Raw genomic sequence first — 12,702 nt, 5'->3', positions numbered from 1 at the left:
GACTCTAGAAAACTAACATAGCTAATTTGATAACAAAGTTTTATAACAAAGTAACGTGACCAAAAATTCTTAATGTTTCAGGGAAGAATTTACTCTTTGGTAGATCTTTATTTCGCTCTCCAGCTCTTGACATGTCACAAAATAGGTGAAAACAAAGGCAACCAGTCAGGAAAAAAAGAAAGAAAACCTAGCCGTCATCTTTACACCCGTGTCTGTAAAACAGTCTCCAATTCTCTCAGATCAAAAAGCTTGATGGACAAGCACTGCAATTATCTTTGAGAGATGACAGCTGCTGCAGACAATAAGCTGTCACTGACTACAGCATTATTGCCGTCGGGTTTGACTGGCACATCAGAAAAAGCATACATCACACTTAAAATGATGCAGACACATGCATCCAAATGTCGCATCAGCCTGCACGTGAAGCATAAACACACATATAGACATATGACTTTTGGACAACAGTGAGTTCTAATATGACTGACAAATGACATGGTGAGAAAAATGATAAGAGAAACTATTACACCGGCCTATAAATTGAATCACGCTGCCATGGGAACAAGGACCCCTCCTCGAAAAACCACAGGTGCAAGATGCTGTATTTATTATTAGGTTAAAGGGACTATGACTGAAAACACATTCATCAATATGCTTTAAAAAACAGATGTCTACAGTATGATAGGATAAAACCTATAAAATATAACACATCAGTATTTATATAACATCAAAACAACAGTGCACTAAAACAAAGGTAAATTAAACAAAAACTATGTGCTGTATATGAATGAATCAGCACTGTGTGCAGGCATAGTGACACTGGTGTGCATTGTTGGCCCCTATTATGCGAAGCAAGCACCTCTCACTGTTGTGTGAGTAGCAAGATTCAGCTGCTGTGAAGTTACTGCAGACTGGAATGATTAGGTTACTCTAATCAAACATGAAGTGTCTTAATAAGCTCAGGTTTCAGTTATCCAAATGTTGTGCCCCAAAAAGGAATTAAGCAAACTGTTCATGCAGCGTTATGATGGCCTCTCTGGCAGTTAGTAGCTAGAACAGAGCTAGAGAGGCGACTAGACTGCAGAGCCAGCATTAAGCATGTTCAGTTTCCCAAACATATTTCTTATATCTCCAATAAAAAAAAGTTAAGGATAGCTCTATATATTTCATATTTCGACAGCCCTACTTCCATAACTACAGTAGTATGTATTCTCGTTTAAATCAGCGGAAGCAGCGACAACCAGCTTTTTCTGTAACAATACAAAATAAAGAAAACAACCATTATTGGGAATGCTGAACTGTTGTAAAATTTCCATATTAAAACAGGATATGGACAGAGTTGTTTCATTAAGTGGTGCAGGAGGCACTGATTGGCCGGCTTGTTTGCCAGTATCAACATCTGTTGTTCAGCTTTTCCTAATAATACTCATTTTGATCGTGTGTTTAGTATTCATGAACTGCTTTACGTAAATCATGCAAAGATAATTATTAGGACAAGATATAAAAATACAATAAAATATTGGAGGAATATAAAAACATTTCTAATGTGAATTGATTTTTCACAGTCAAAAATCATTTTGAAGATGTATGCAGAGAAAACGATTATGTATGGTGCTGTTGCATATACAGCTTCTTTCTCTCTTCCTATCATACATCAGTGGAAGCCTCATAAATGCACATGATCCACACCTACCTCAAGGTAAGGTACAGGAGCAATGGATGGGAAGGGGTATTCCCTTAGCCGTCTCTCCTCATCCAGAAACTTGCCAGCCCTGCCGTTGTATGCTGGCTGGAATAGGCCATAGTTTAATACATCCTTCAGGCTCTGGTTGAGAGTACACAGGATTCGCTGCTTGGACAGCCAGATTGGAGCATCCACATTGAATTTTAAACACTTCTGCGGAGACAAGAGTAAAAAAAGGGAAGAAGGTTAACTTCATGGCATTTTTAAACATATCACATACTGCACTTAAGTGAAATTAGGAGACTGACATGTAACATATAAGAATAATATATAACATTAAATATACACACCTGTGTCATCACAGAGACATACATTGGATGTTCAGTATCATGCCTGAAGAAAAAGCTAGTTATGTATAATAATAACCAATTCACATACAGTACTGTACAAGAATCTTGATCCACACTTTATTAATTTCTACTTTGCCCCCAAGAAGCCAGACTTTTCTATATATTTCCTATATATAAGTGCTGTTGAGAAACAGCATAAAAAGACACCTAATGATGAACCAGTGTTACATCTGCACATAACAAGCAGTAGCAAATAACCAAATTTAAATTGTATCTTTACACACTGTGTTACTAGCAGCCTATGCCCCACGCCCCCCCCAATACCACAGTTTGACATAAAATAGTATTTTTGCACCAACAAGGTGAAGTCCAAAACAGCTATTAGATGAAAACTTGACATATCACTTCATGGTGCGCAGTTTTCCTAAAACATGTGAGGAAACTGGACAAGTAGAGGACAAAAGAAGAAGTAGCCTAAAAAACTTTCTGCAATAGATGAACAAAATAGTATCTCAAAGTCATGCCCTTTAAAAAAATCCAGCAATGACCTGACACAAGAGCTGAGAGATGCATCTGCCTCATCAGAAAGAGTCTCAGTGGAAACGTGGCTGTCAGGAAGCCATTCTTAAGGGAGTGAACCAGGGAGAAAAGGTGTGCCAAGTTACATAAGAACTGGACTAAAATTCAGTGGCATCAGGCCTTTTGGACTTATAAATAGAAATGTAAAATTTTGAGTTCACACAACTGTCAACAAGTACAGAGGAGGTTAGAAGGGAGGGACAATACTGAATTTCTACAGTTATCTGTCACACATGGTGGAAGCTCTGTTATGGTTTGAAAGCTGTATTTCAACTAGCGGTGTTGGAGATCTTGTCAAAATTGATGAGGAACACAGAAAAATACCATCGGATTTGACTCCACCATGCAGTACCATCTGGAAAGCAATGATGACTTTGATCCCAAACACTCAGCCAATGTAGTAAACGCATACCTGAACAGAAAAACACAACAGAGGAAGATTAGGTGTGGACTGGCATCCCAAAAGCCTGGACCTAAACATTTCTGAAGGAGTGTGGGATCATCTTCAGTGAGAATGGAACAAAAGAAAGCCAACATCCAAAGAAGAGCTTAGAATGCAATTCAAGAAGCCTGAAGAACTATTCCTGAAGGCTACTCAAAAGAAACTACAGGAAAGCTTACCTGAGAGAGTTCAGGCTATGTGTGTACAGATGGCCATTGTATTGTATGAACTCAGTTTCTCCTTATGTACTGTGTCTCCATATATGTTTCTACCTTTCATTACATAACTGCACCTACCTCCCCATTTTCTTAACAAAATATAAAGGGTTGGCTCAAGATTTTGTGCAGTAATTTATGTATAGTAATAGCTTCAGAATTACTTTTGAGACTTTTCTTCGAAAGGTCATCTTAACAGTCAGTGGTAGTTACCAGTAAATAAAACTAGAGAATAATAGGCAAAAGCTCTCACAGAAAGCTTTTATTTTGCTGACATCAATTTTTCAGAAACTTCTGGTGTCACGCCTGAGGTAGAAGCCAGGTCTTTTAATATAATATGCAATTCACATAGGTATGGTGGCTTTTCACAGTTATATATTACTGTTCACCCTAAGAGCCTGTGGTAGTTAAAGTAAACAAAACTAAGCAGAATTTCTTACACATAAAGCTGACATCCATTTTTCAGCAACATAATGTTGTGTCAACATGTGAATGTGCATTATTTATTATTCTAGGAAAAATGAAGCAAGGCAGTATGTAACTGCTACAGCAACAGCAGCGGGAGTTCTGTCTTTAGTCATAAATGCAAGAGTTCAAAGGTTCTGATGCCTGTGGGAAAGATGTGGAAAAACAATCCACTCTGCTGATTTCTGTGCTCTGATAAGCAACCGCATATATATGCAATACATACTGTATACAGTGGAAATCTGCCTCTTAGGCATAAACCCAGTGATGCTTCTCCTTTCTAAAAAAAATCTCAAAAATTGTAAACGTCTGCCAACTGTTAATTAAAACTCAAATATTGGCTAGTTAACAGTATATGCTGTGCTATGCAACCAACTTCTCCAGTGTGCAAATGTGTATGGATATTGTGGCAGGTTCAAACACTTCCCGGTAGTTACCACACTGCAGAGCCTAAGCTATAAATGGCACAGAGAGCAGAGAAAGTACCAAACCAATAAGTGATAAATCAATAATTGCTGCCTGCAATATAAACTCCAAACCTCAGGTCTAACCCATTCAGCATCACTGTATTTCTGACAGTGAGACAAAAATGTTAACAATAAAATCTTCTAACAGCAACACATCACTAACAACAACCACACTCAAGTGTCAAAATGCAGATGCATTATTAGTAAATCTCTTTAATATTCTGAGCTTGGCAAAGTAACAAATGGGTGAAAAATGAAAGTGCAAACATTATGTCACAATCAGGGGAAACACGCGAATTAAACACAGCAATTCGGCGTGACCGTGTGGCGTGCTGGCTAGACCCAAACGCGGCCAAGGCTAGTGGTGGGTTGGAACAGGCACGCAGTCACTTTAGTAACGATCGGTGCACAAAGCACGGCTTCGGAACCGACGTTACAGACGGAGAGCGAGCTGAGCCGGGATGAGCAGATGAGTCAAAAGAGAAAACACTCACAGTTGCTGAAGCAGGCGGAGACTGACGTCGGCAAGGGTTCAGAGACATGAAGAGATCGATGTCTGAGCGGAGAACAGGTGGGTGGTGTCTCTCTTTTAAGCCCGACCCCGTGATCAGCTGATCACTGCCTGACAGGACCCCCCCCGAAGACCGGCACCCGACGGTCCAGGATGGCTGCGACAGAGGTCAGCTTGGAGGGGTCCAAGATGAAGCGGGACGGCACCCAGGAGCGCTCCTCAGGACCGTAACCAGCCCAGTCCACCAAATACTGGACCCCCCCGACCCCGGCGATGGGAGTCCAAGATCCGCCGGACAGTGTAGACAGGACCCCCATCGACGAACCTGGGCGGGGGCCAGGCCGGGCAGGGAGGCGCCAGCGGAGAAGTGACGCGCCGCTTAAGCTGCGAGACGTGGAAAACAGGGTGGACCTTCATGGCAGACGGAAGCTGGAGACGGTAAGTTACGGGGTTGAGCCGGGCAGTGATCTCATACGGGCCAATGAACCTGGGAGTGAGCTTCCTGGACTCGGTACGGAGCCTCAGGTGCCTCGTGGAGAGCCAGACGCGATCCCCCGGCTGAAAAGGATGACCCGGACGGTGGCGGCGACGATGCTACTTAGTGTACCGAGCGTTGGATCGGGAAATGGCAGCCCGTGCCTTGATCCAGGCCTGACGACAGTGGCGGACCATCCGTTCAGCCGCAGGTACTTCAACCTCCACCTCCTGATGGTTGAAGATAGGAGGATGGAAACCATGACAGACTTCAAAGGGCGAGAGACCGGTGGCAGAAGAGACGTGAAGGTTATGAGACAGCTCAGCCCACAGCAGGTAATGAGGCCAAAGCGACGGTTGGGCGGAGACGAAGCACCTTAAAAAGCGCCCCAGTTGTTGATTGGTCCTTTCAACCTGCCCGTTGGTCTGAGGGTGGTAGCCGGACGAGAGGCTGGGAGAGGCTCCAATCAGACGGCAAAAGGCTTTCCAAAACCTGGCAGTGAACTGGGGCCACCTGTCGGAGACTATGTCCTTGGGGAATCCATGAAGCCGGACGACATGGTCCAAGAAGAGCTCAGCCGTCCGTTTAGCAGAAGGGAGGCCAGCTAGTGCGACCAGGTGCACCGTCTTTGAAAACCGGTCCACAAAGGTGAGGATGGTGTCAAGACCGTCCACGGACGGGAGGCCGGTGACAAAGTCAAGGCCGACATGGGACCAGGGACATCTGGGCACAGGGAGAGGGCAAAGGTCACCAGCTGAAGGCTGAGTCGAGGACTTAGCCTGAGCACAGGTGTCACAGGCGGAAACAAATTCACGGACATCCTGAGTCATGGAGGGCCACCAGAAGGCACGACGGAGGAGTTGAAGGGTCCTGTTGGGCCCCGGGTGACCAGAGAGTGGGGAGGAGTGAGCCCAAAGCAAGGCCTCCTGACGGCACCGCGAGGGCACATATAGCCTCCCTACAGGGGTGTCAGGCAGAGCTGGTTCGGCGACCAGGGCGTCCCGGATGGAGTCCTCCAGGGGCCACCGAAGGGGGGCAGCAAACCGATGGGCAGGTAGGATGGGTCCAGGGTCCGACGTAAGACCGTCCTGGGCAAACTGTCTGGAGAGGGCGTCCGCCTCAGCGTTCTTGGAACCAGGACGGTAGGCGAGGTGGAAATTGTAGGACTCAAAGAATAGGGCCCAACGAGCCTGCCTTGGGTTGAGCTGCTTGGCTGTTCGAATATGGATCAGGTTCTGATGATGAGTCCAAATCAGGAAAGGGTCCTTCGCTCCCAGAAACCAATGCTGCCACTCTTCTAAGGCCCACTTGATGGCCAGGAGTTTGCGGTCCCCGACACCGTACCGTTGCTGCGTGGGAGAAAATTTCCTGGAGAAATAGCAGCATGGGTGAAGTTTTCCATCTGGGCCATGCTGGGAAAGGACGGCGCCGGCGTCGACATCAGAGGCATCCACCTCCACCACAAAAGCTCTGGCAGGATCAGGGTGGACTAGGATGGGGGCCGTAGTGAACCGGTGAATAAGGCCCTGGAATGCTTGTTGTGCGCTTGGGGAGAGGCAGAAGGGTTTAGGCAGGTTAGCTGGTTTAGTGAGAGATGTCAGCGGGGCGACAATGGTGCTGAAATTTCGGATAATGCGCCGATACAAATTGGCAAAGCCCAGGAAGCTCTGAAGCTGCTTAAGGCTGGAGGGCTGAGGCCAGTGGGTCATGGCTTGGACCTTCTGCGGGTCCATGGTCAGGCCGTCGGAGGAGATGGTGAAGCCGAGGAAGGTGGTGGACTGCTGATGGAAAGCACACTTCTCCAGTTTGCAGAACAGCTGGTACTCGAGCAGCCTGTTCAGCACGGCCCTCACACAGCGAATATGGTCCACTTCGGTGCGGGAGTAGATCAAGATGTCGTCTAGATAAGCAAACACCCACCGGCCTAGCATATCACGCAAGACATCGTTGATCAGATGTTGGAAGACAGCTGGGCTGTTGCAGAGGCCGAAGGACATCACGAGGTACTCCCAGTGCCTGTTAGGGGTGATGAAGGCCGTCTTCCATTCGTCCCCTTCTCTGATGCGCACCAAGTTGTAGGTGCTGCGTAGGTCCAATTTGGTGAAGATGCAGGCCTGGGAGAGGGAGTCGAGTGCAGTGGACAGCAGGGGAAGAGGATGGCGGTTCTTGATAGTGACTTTATTCAGACCCCGATAATCAATACAGGGGCGGAGCCCGCCATCTTTCTTCTTGACAAAGAAGAATCCAGCAGCAGCAGGAGAGGTGGAAGGGCGAATGAAGCCCTGTTGGAGAGCCTCAGCAACATACTCCTCCATGGCCTTAGTCTCTTCAGGAGACAGATAGAACAGGCGACCGCGAGGGGGCACCGCTCCCGGGAGGAGCTCAATGGCCATGTCGTAGGAACGATGAGGAGGTAGAATGGAGGCTCGCCTCTTACTAAAGACTTCAGATAGGTCGTGGTAGGCCGGAGGGATCTTATCCAGATCAATGGGCTCCGGGGGAGAGGCCTCTTCCGACTTGGAGTTCACTTTGGTCCGAGAGAGAAGGCAGTGGTGTGGACATTGGGGACCCCAATCCAGGATCTGGCAGGACGACCAGGAGATGTGGGGGTCATGGTGACGGAACCAGGGGTATCCTAGGATGAGAGGGGAGGAAGTGGCTGAGACCACTAGAAACCGGATCTCCTCCTGATGATCCCCGATAGACATGTGAACCGGCTGGGTCTGGAACTGGACCGAGTAGGGTTGGAGGGGTCGCCCATCTACGGAGGTCACCGGGAAAAATCGATCAACAGGGGTTAACGGAATGCGAAGTCGAGAGGCTAGTTTCTGGTCGATGAAGTTCTCGGCTGCTCCGGTATCCAGGAGAGCTTCAGATGAGAACTGCTGGTGCTTCAGGTGAAATATTACTGGTAACAGAAAACGAGAGGGGTCAGAGGAGTGGGATGGGCCAGGTGGGACTCCTCCGCAGTCTAACTGGCGTTGTCGTTTCCCGGGCGTAGCGGGCACTGGGGACGACGGTGTTGAGCTGATCCACAATAGGCACAGAGACCCTCACGCCAGCTTCTCTCTCTCTCCTCTTTAGACAGTCTACTCAGCTGCATGGGCTCCCCGCTGGATGTGCTGCTTGGGCTAGCGGCTGCTCCTTCAGAGGGGGAGGAGACTGCGAAGACGTGGCCCTCAGAGGGTGGAGGGGTTTAAAGGCCCGATGGGTGTGGCGAGGCCGCGACATCACTCGTTGGTCGATCTTCAGGGCGAGGTCCACGGCCTCATCCAGAGTTTTGGGGGCCTCACGACCGGTCATCTCATCTCGGATGTAATCAGCCAGCCCCTCCAAAAAGATGGATCGTAGAGAAGCATCTCCCCAATTTAGCTTAGCGGCCAGGGTGTGGAATTGTGAAGCAAAGTGACAGACTGGTCGGTTGCCCTGGCGTAAATGAAGCAGCTGTGACTCCACTTCCACTTCACTGCTCGGGGGAACAAATGTCTTCTTTAATTCCTCCACGAACAGGGCGTAGTCATTGCAAGCTGCGGATTTATTGTTGTAGAGAGCTGCGGCCCATTCCTGGGCCTGGCCAGACAAGAGAGAGGTTAACATTGCAACTTTTGCGCGGGCGGTGGCGTATTTAGTGGGCTGACATTCAAACAGCATGTCTAGAGTGGCGAGCAAGCAATCAGGTCGGCCATCAACTCCGTTCCACTTATCTGACAGTCCGATCTGGGGTTCCGCGCTCACCGGCGTTGGCTGACGTTGCAGCGAGGTAACGGAAGTGGAAAGTTGGAGGACAGTTCCGGTGAGAGATTCCACTTTCGTGCTTAACCGATCCACCACGCCACGAAGGTATATCACTTCGGCTTTCAGCCGTTCAAATTCCGCTGGGTCTATGATGGGCTCAGACATCCTGTCACAATCGGGGGAAACATGCGAATTAAACACAGCAATTCGGCGTGACCGTGTGGCGTGCTGGCTAGACCCAAACGCGGCCAAGGCTAGCGGTGGGTTGGAACAGGCACGCAGTTACTTTAGTAACGATCGGTGCACAAAGCACGGCTTCGGAACTGACGTTAGAGACGGAGAGCGAGCTGAGCCGGGATGAGCAGATGAGTCAAAAGAGAAAACACTCACAGTTGCTGAAGCAGGCGGAGATTGACGTCGGCAAGGGTTCGGAGCTCCTGACATGATGTCTGAGCGGAGAACAGGTGGGTGGTGTCTCTCTTTTACGCCCGACCCCGTGATCAGCTGATCACTGCCTGACACATTACAGTAGTTGCAGAAGCAAAGACACATGGTAATGCAAAATTCAGGAATCCTGGTTATAAAATATTAAACAACGTGCTTAATATTACTAAGTTATACTACGTTTTTCATGCATTGCTCCAAATTTCAGCTAAATCAGCTGAATCAAAATCACACGGGCTTTGATGGGACCTTATCATTCTACAGTCTTGGCCTGCATGATGTGCTCTGTGCTGAGCTCAACCAGCAGAACTGCAGAGGACGTGCCTGAATCAGAAGTATTACTGCTACAGACTATTTAACAGTTTAAGAATTGGCTTGTCCCCAGTGTGTAAGACTTTGTCACCTTAAGAAGTAACTGAGAAAATATTTAAACAGGGCAAATTGCTATTGATAGTGCTGTTGATTATTGCATTTAAATGGTAACCCTCAGTTATGTCAAGAGAATCAGATGAGAAAAATATTGCTTCTGTCTACCCTGATATGATCTGTCCTACTGATAAAAAAAGATAGACAGTATCCCCCTTTTTACCAGGTGACCATATCAACGGTTTTTGAAGCCAGCAAGTTATGATATCATCTAACCAATTATTCTTAGGTTGATAATTGTTAATAGGTTATTTGGATTCCTTATTAAGACCTGCTAAATAAAGGTCTGGCTATGTGAGGCCAATAAATAAAGCTATTACTAAAATTTATATCCCTCTAGCTAACCAACAAGTTGTACTTTTTACTGTACAATGTAAACAGCCTGACACTTCTCTTCAGTTGCAAGGTCTCTGGTTGCAGTAAAAATTCTGTAAAGATGGTTATATAATAGTAACATCTTCATTGTTAATCTTGGTGAAGTATATTAGCCTTTTTAGACCATATCAAAGGCTGTGATTATAGACACTTCTATACAATAGCTCTGTAGGTTACATACACTTCCCATTTCACAAAACGCTGTAATCAATCCATCAATCCACAGCTAACCTGGGATTTCCAAGGAAAGAGGTCCCCTTTCAAATTCTCTACTATTTGGCTTTACTATGCGTTTTCTTTCAAAACAGTCGAGATTTTACCATCAATGTCTCTTTAGTTAATCTCTTTGATATCGCTTTAGGGGGAATATTTGTTGACAACTATTGATTTCATCATTAAACGTAAAGTTTAAAACAATGGTTATAGTTATTTCTGTCATGATCCTTTGGTTTTATATCCAGCGTTTTCAGTTTTAGACTCACTCTTCTGTTTGAAGTTTCCTGTTTGACTTTGTTGTGGTTTTCAGTTGAATATGATCTTTTCTTAGGTTGTGTTTTCATTCTGATTTTGTATTCATAAATTTCTTTATTAGTTATTCTCCAGTTCTCCATGCCTAGTCAGTGTTTCTATTATATTTCCCATGTTTAGTCAGTTGTTGTCTTTGTGTTTACTTTGGTCTGTCAAGATCCATCTCAGTGGTTAGGCTTCCTGTTTTATTTTGATAGTCTCTCATCTCATGTGCATTGTATTCAGTTTTGCTTCCCCTCACGCTCGTTAATTCATTTTGTTCACCTGCACCTTGTTTTCACCAGCTGTGTGCCCGATTACCTCATGTGTATTTAAACCCTCGGTTCTCCTTAGTTTTTTGATGCATTGTACTGTTTGTCTGCATAAGCATTTTCCTTGTGTGTTACCTGCTTTGGATTATTTTTGAACCCCACTTTCTTCAGTCATCTGGATTTGCTGCCTCACCTAAATAAAGGTGTGTTTTTTGTTTATTAAATACTGTCCTGTTTTCTGCTTTTTTGGGTCCAGATTTTCCATAATCATGACAAAACAATGCAACCACACTGGACCCAGCAGGCATTGCAATAGCGCTGGATGAGGAGTTACGGGAGGAGTTCCAGAGATTTGTTAAAATTTCTAAACGAATTATGACTCTACTGATTGGAGTCGACGGCCCGTTACCACCAACCCTGGCCTCAAACCCAAGCTGCCTGAGGGTCTCTGCCTCTCCTCAGTCTCTGCCGCTGGCAATGGGGCAAACCTCGAGAACTTCTTTGCCTTCTCCTTTGTCTGAACCACTGGCCATATGGCCAGCCTCCTGAGCCATTCCACCGACATGGCCAGCATCGGACCCTGGACCGAGCTTTTGCGGCCGACTCCGTCTCCTGAACTGGTGTGTGACCCTATGGCCAGGCCATGTTGGACTCAGAGACATTGTATGCTGGTTCTGTTTCAGGCTGTAATTTATTTTTCATCAAGAGCTTGGATTACTGAGGGGTTAAGATTTATTCCTGTTGGAATTAACAGCAGTTGCTCTAGAGGGGCAACAATAAGACAACCCCCAAAACACAGGTGGAGGCCACTGACTAAGGCCTCTTTTCTCACTGTCTTTTCACTAGTCTTGCACTGTCACTACTGGTAGAATGTGGTCATACCTGGACCTTAAAGAGGTTCCAAAGGTAGTCGAACTCCTCCAGGATGGTACATCATAGGTCATCTCATCAATATGTGCCATTGCCAGGAGGTCTGCAATGTCTCTTAACACAGTATCAAGAGCATAGAGAAAGCAGTTCCTCTAGGAAAGCTGACTGGGCTGTAGAAGGTCCTTAATCCATCAGCAGCACTCGTATTTGCTCCTTTTTGCAAGGAGGAAGAGGATAAGCACTGACAGAGCTCTACAAAGTGACTTCCAGCAGGCCACTGGTGTAAATGTTTTTGACCAAACAATTCGAAACAGACTTAATGAGTGTGTCCTGAGGGCACTCTGCTCACTGCCTGGGACTGAGCTCCAGTGGCATTTGCAATAGAATACCAGAATTAGTACGTCCACCAATGGCACTCTGTGTTTTTCAAAGATGCGAGCAGGTACACCCTGAGAACATGTCACAGATCTTTACAGGTTAGACAACAGCACCCTGACTGCCATTAGAAATCAGGATGAAATCTACTGTCATATCTGACAGTGCTAGTATAACAATAATGTGGTGAGAGTATGCAAGCACTTCCTGGAGGATGAAGGAACTGATACCATTGGCAGGCCGCCTCACTGACCTGACCTAAATCCAATAGAACACCTTTGGGACATGTTTTGGTCTATCCAACACCGACAGGTTGACCCTCAGACTGTCCAGGAGGTCAGTGATCCCCTACTCCAAACCTCGGAGGAGATCCCCCAGGACACAATCTGTTGTTTCTTTGGAGCATACCCCAATGTTATCTGGCAGAATGGACCTACCCTCCACATCACTTTTTTACTTTGATCGTTGGGGTGTCATTGAATTCAGCCCCTGTAGGTTGATAATTTTCATTTC

General features: G+C 46.3%; 1 protein-coding gene across 1 annotated transcript in view; it reads right to left on the bottom strand.

The window, feature by feature from the left end:
- Positions 1-12,702, bottom strand: part of shank3a (SH3 and multiple ankyrin repeat domains 3a) — a 214,863-nt gene that overhangs the window by 116,484 nt on the left and 85,677 nt on the right. The window contains exon 4 of the mRNA XM_039614942.1: positions 1,691-1,894. Coding sequence (XP_039470876.1) covers positions 1,691-1,894 — 204 coding nt within the window. The remainder of the gene's footprint in view (positions 1-1,690; positions 1,895-12,702) is intronic.

The sequence above is a fragment of the Oreochromis aureus genome, linkage group 7 (genome assembly GCF_013358895.1).
Source record: "Oreochromis aureus strain Israel breed Guangdong linkage group 7, ZZ_aureus, whole genome shotgun sequence".
NCBI lineage: Eukaryota > Metazoa > Chordata > Actinopteri > Cichliformes > Cichlidae > Oreochromis > Oreochromis aureus.
The sequence above is the reverse complement of the archived record's forward strand: the minus strand, read 5'-3'. Positions and strand labels throughout refer to the sequence as shown.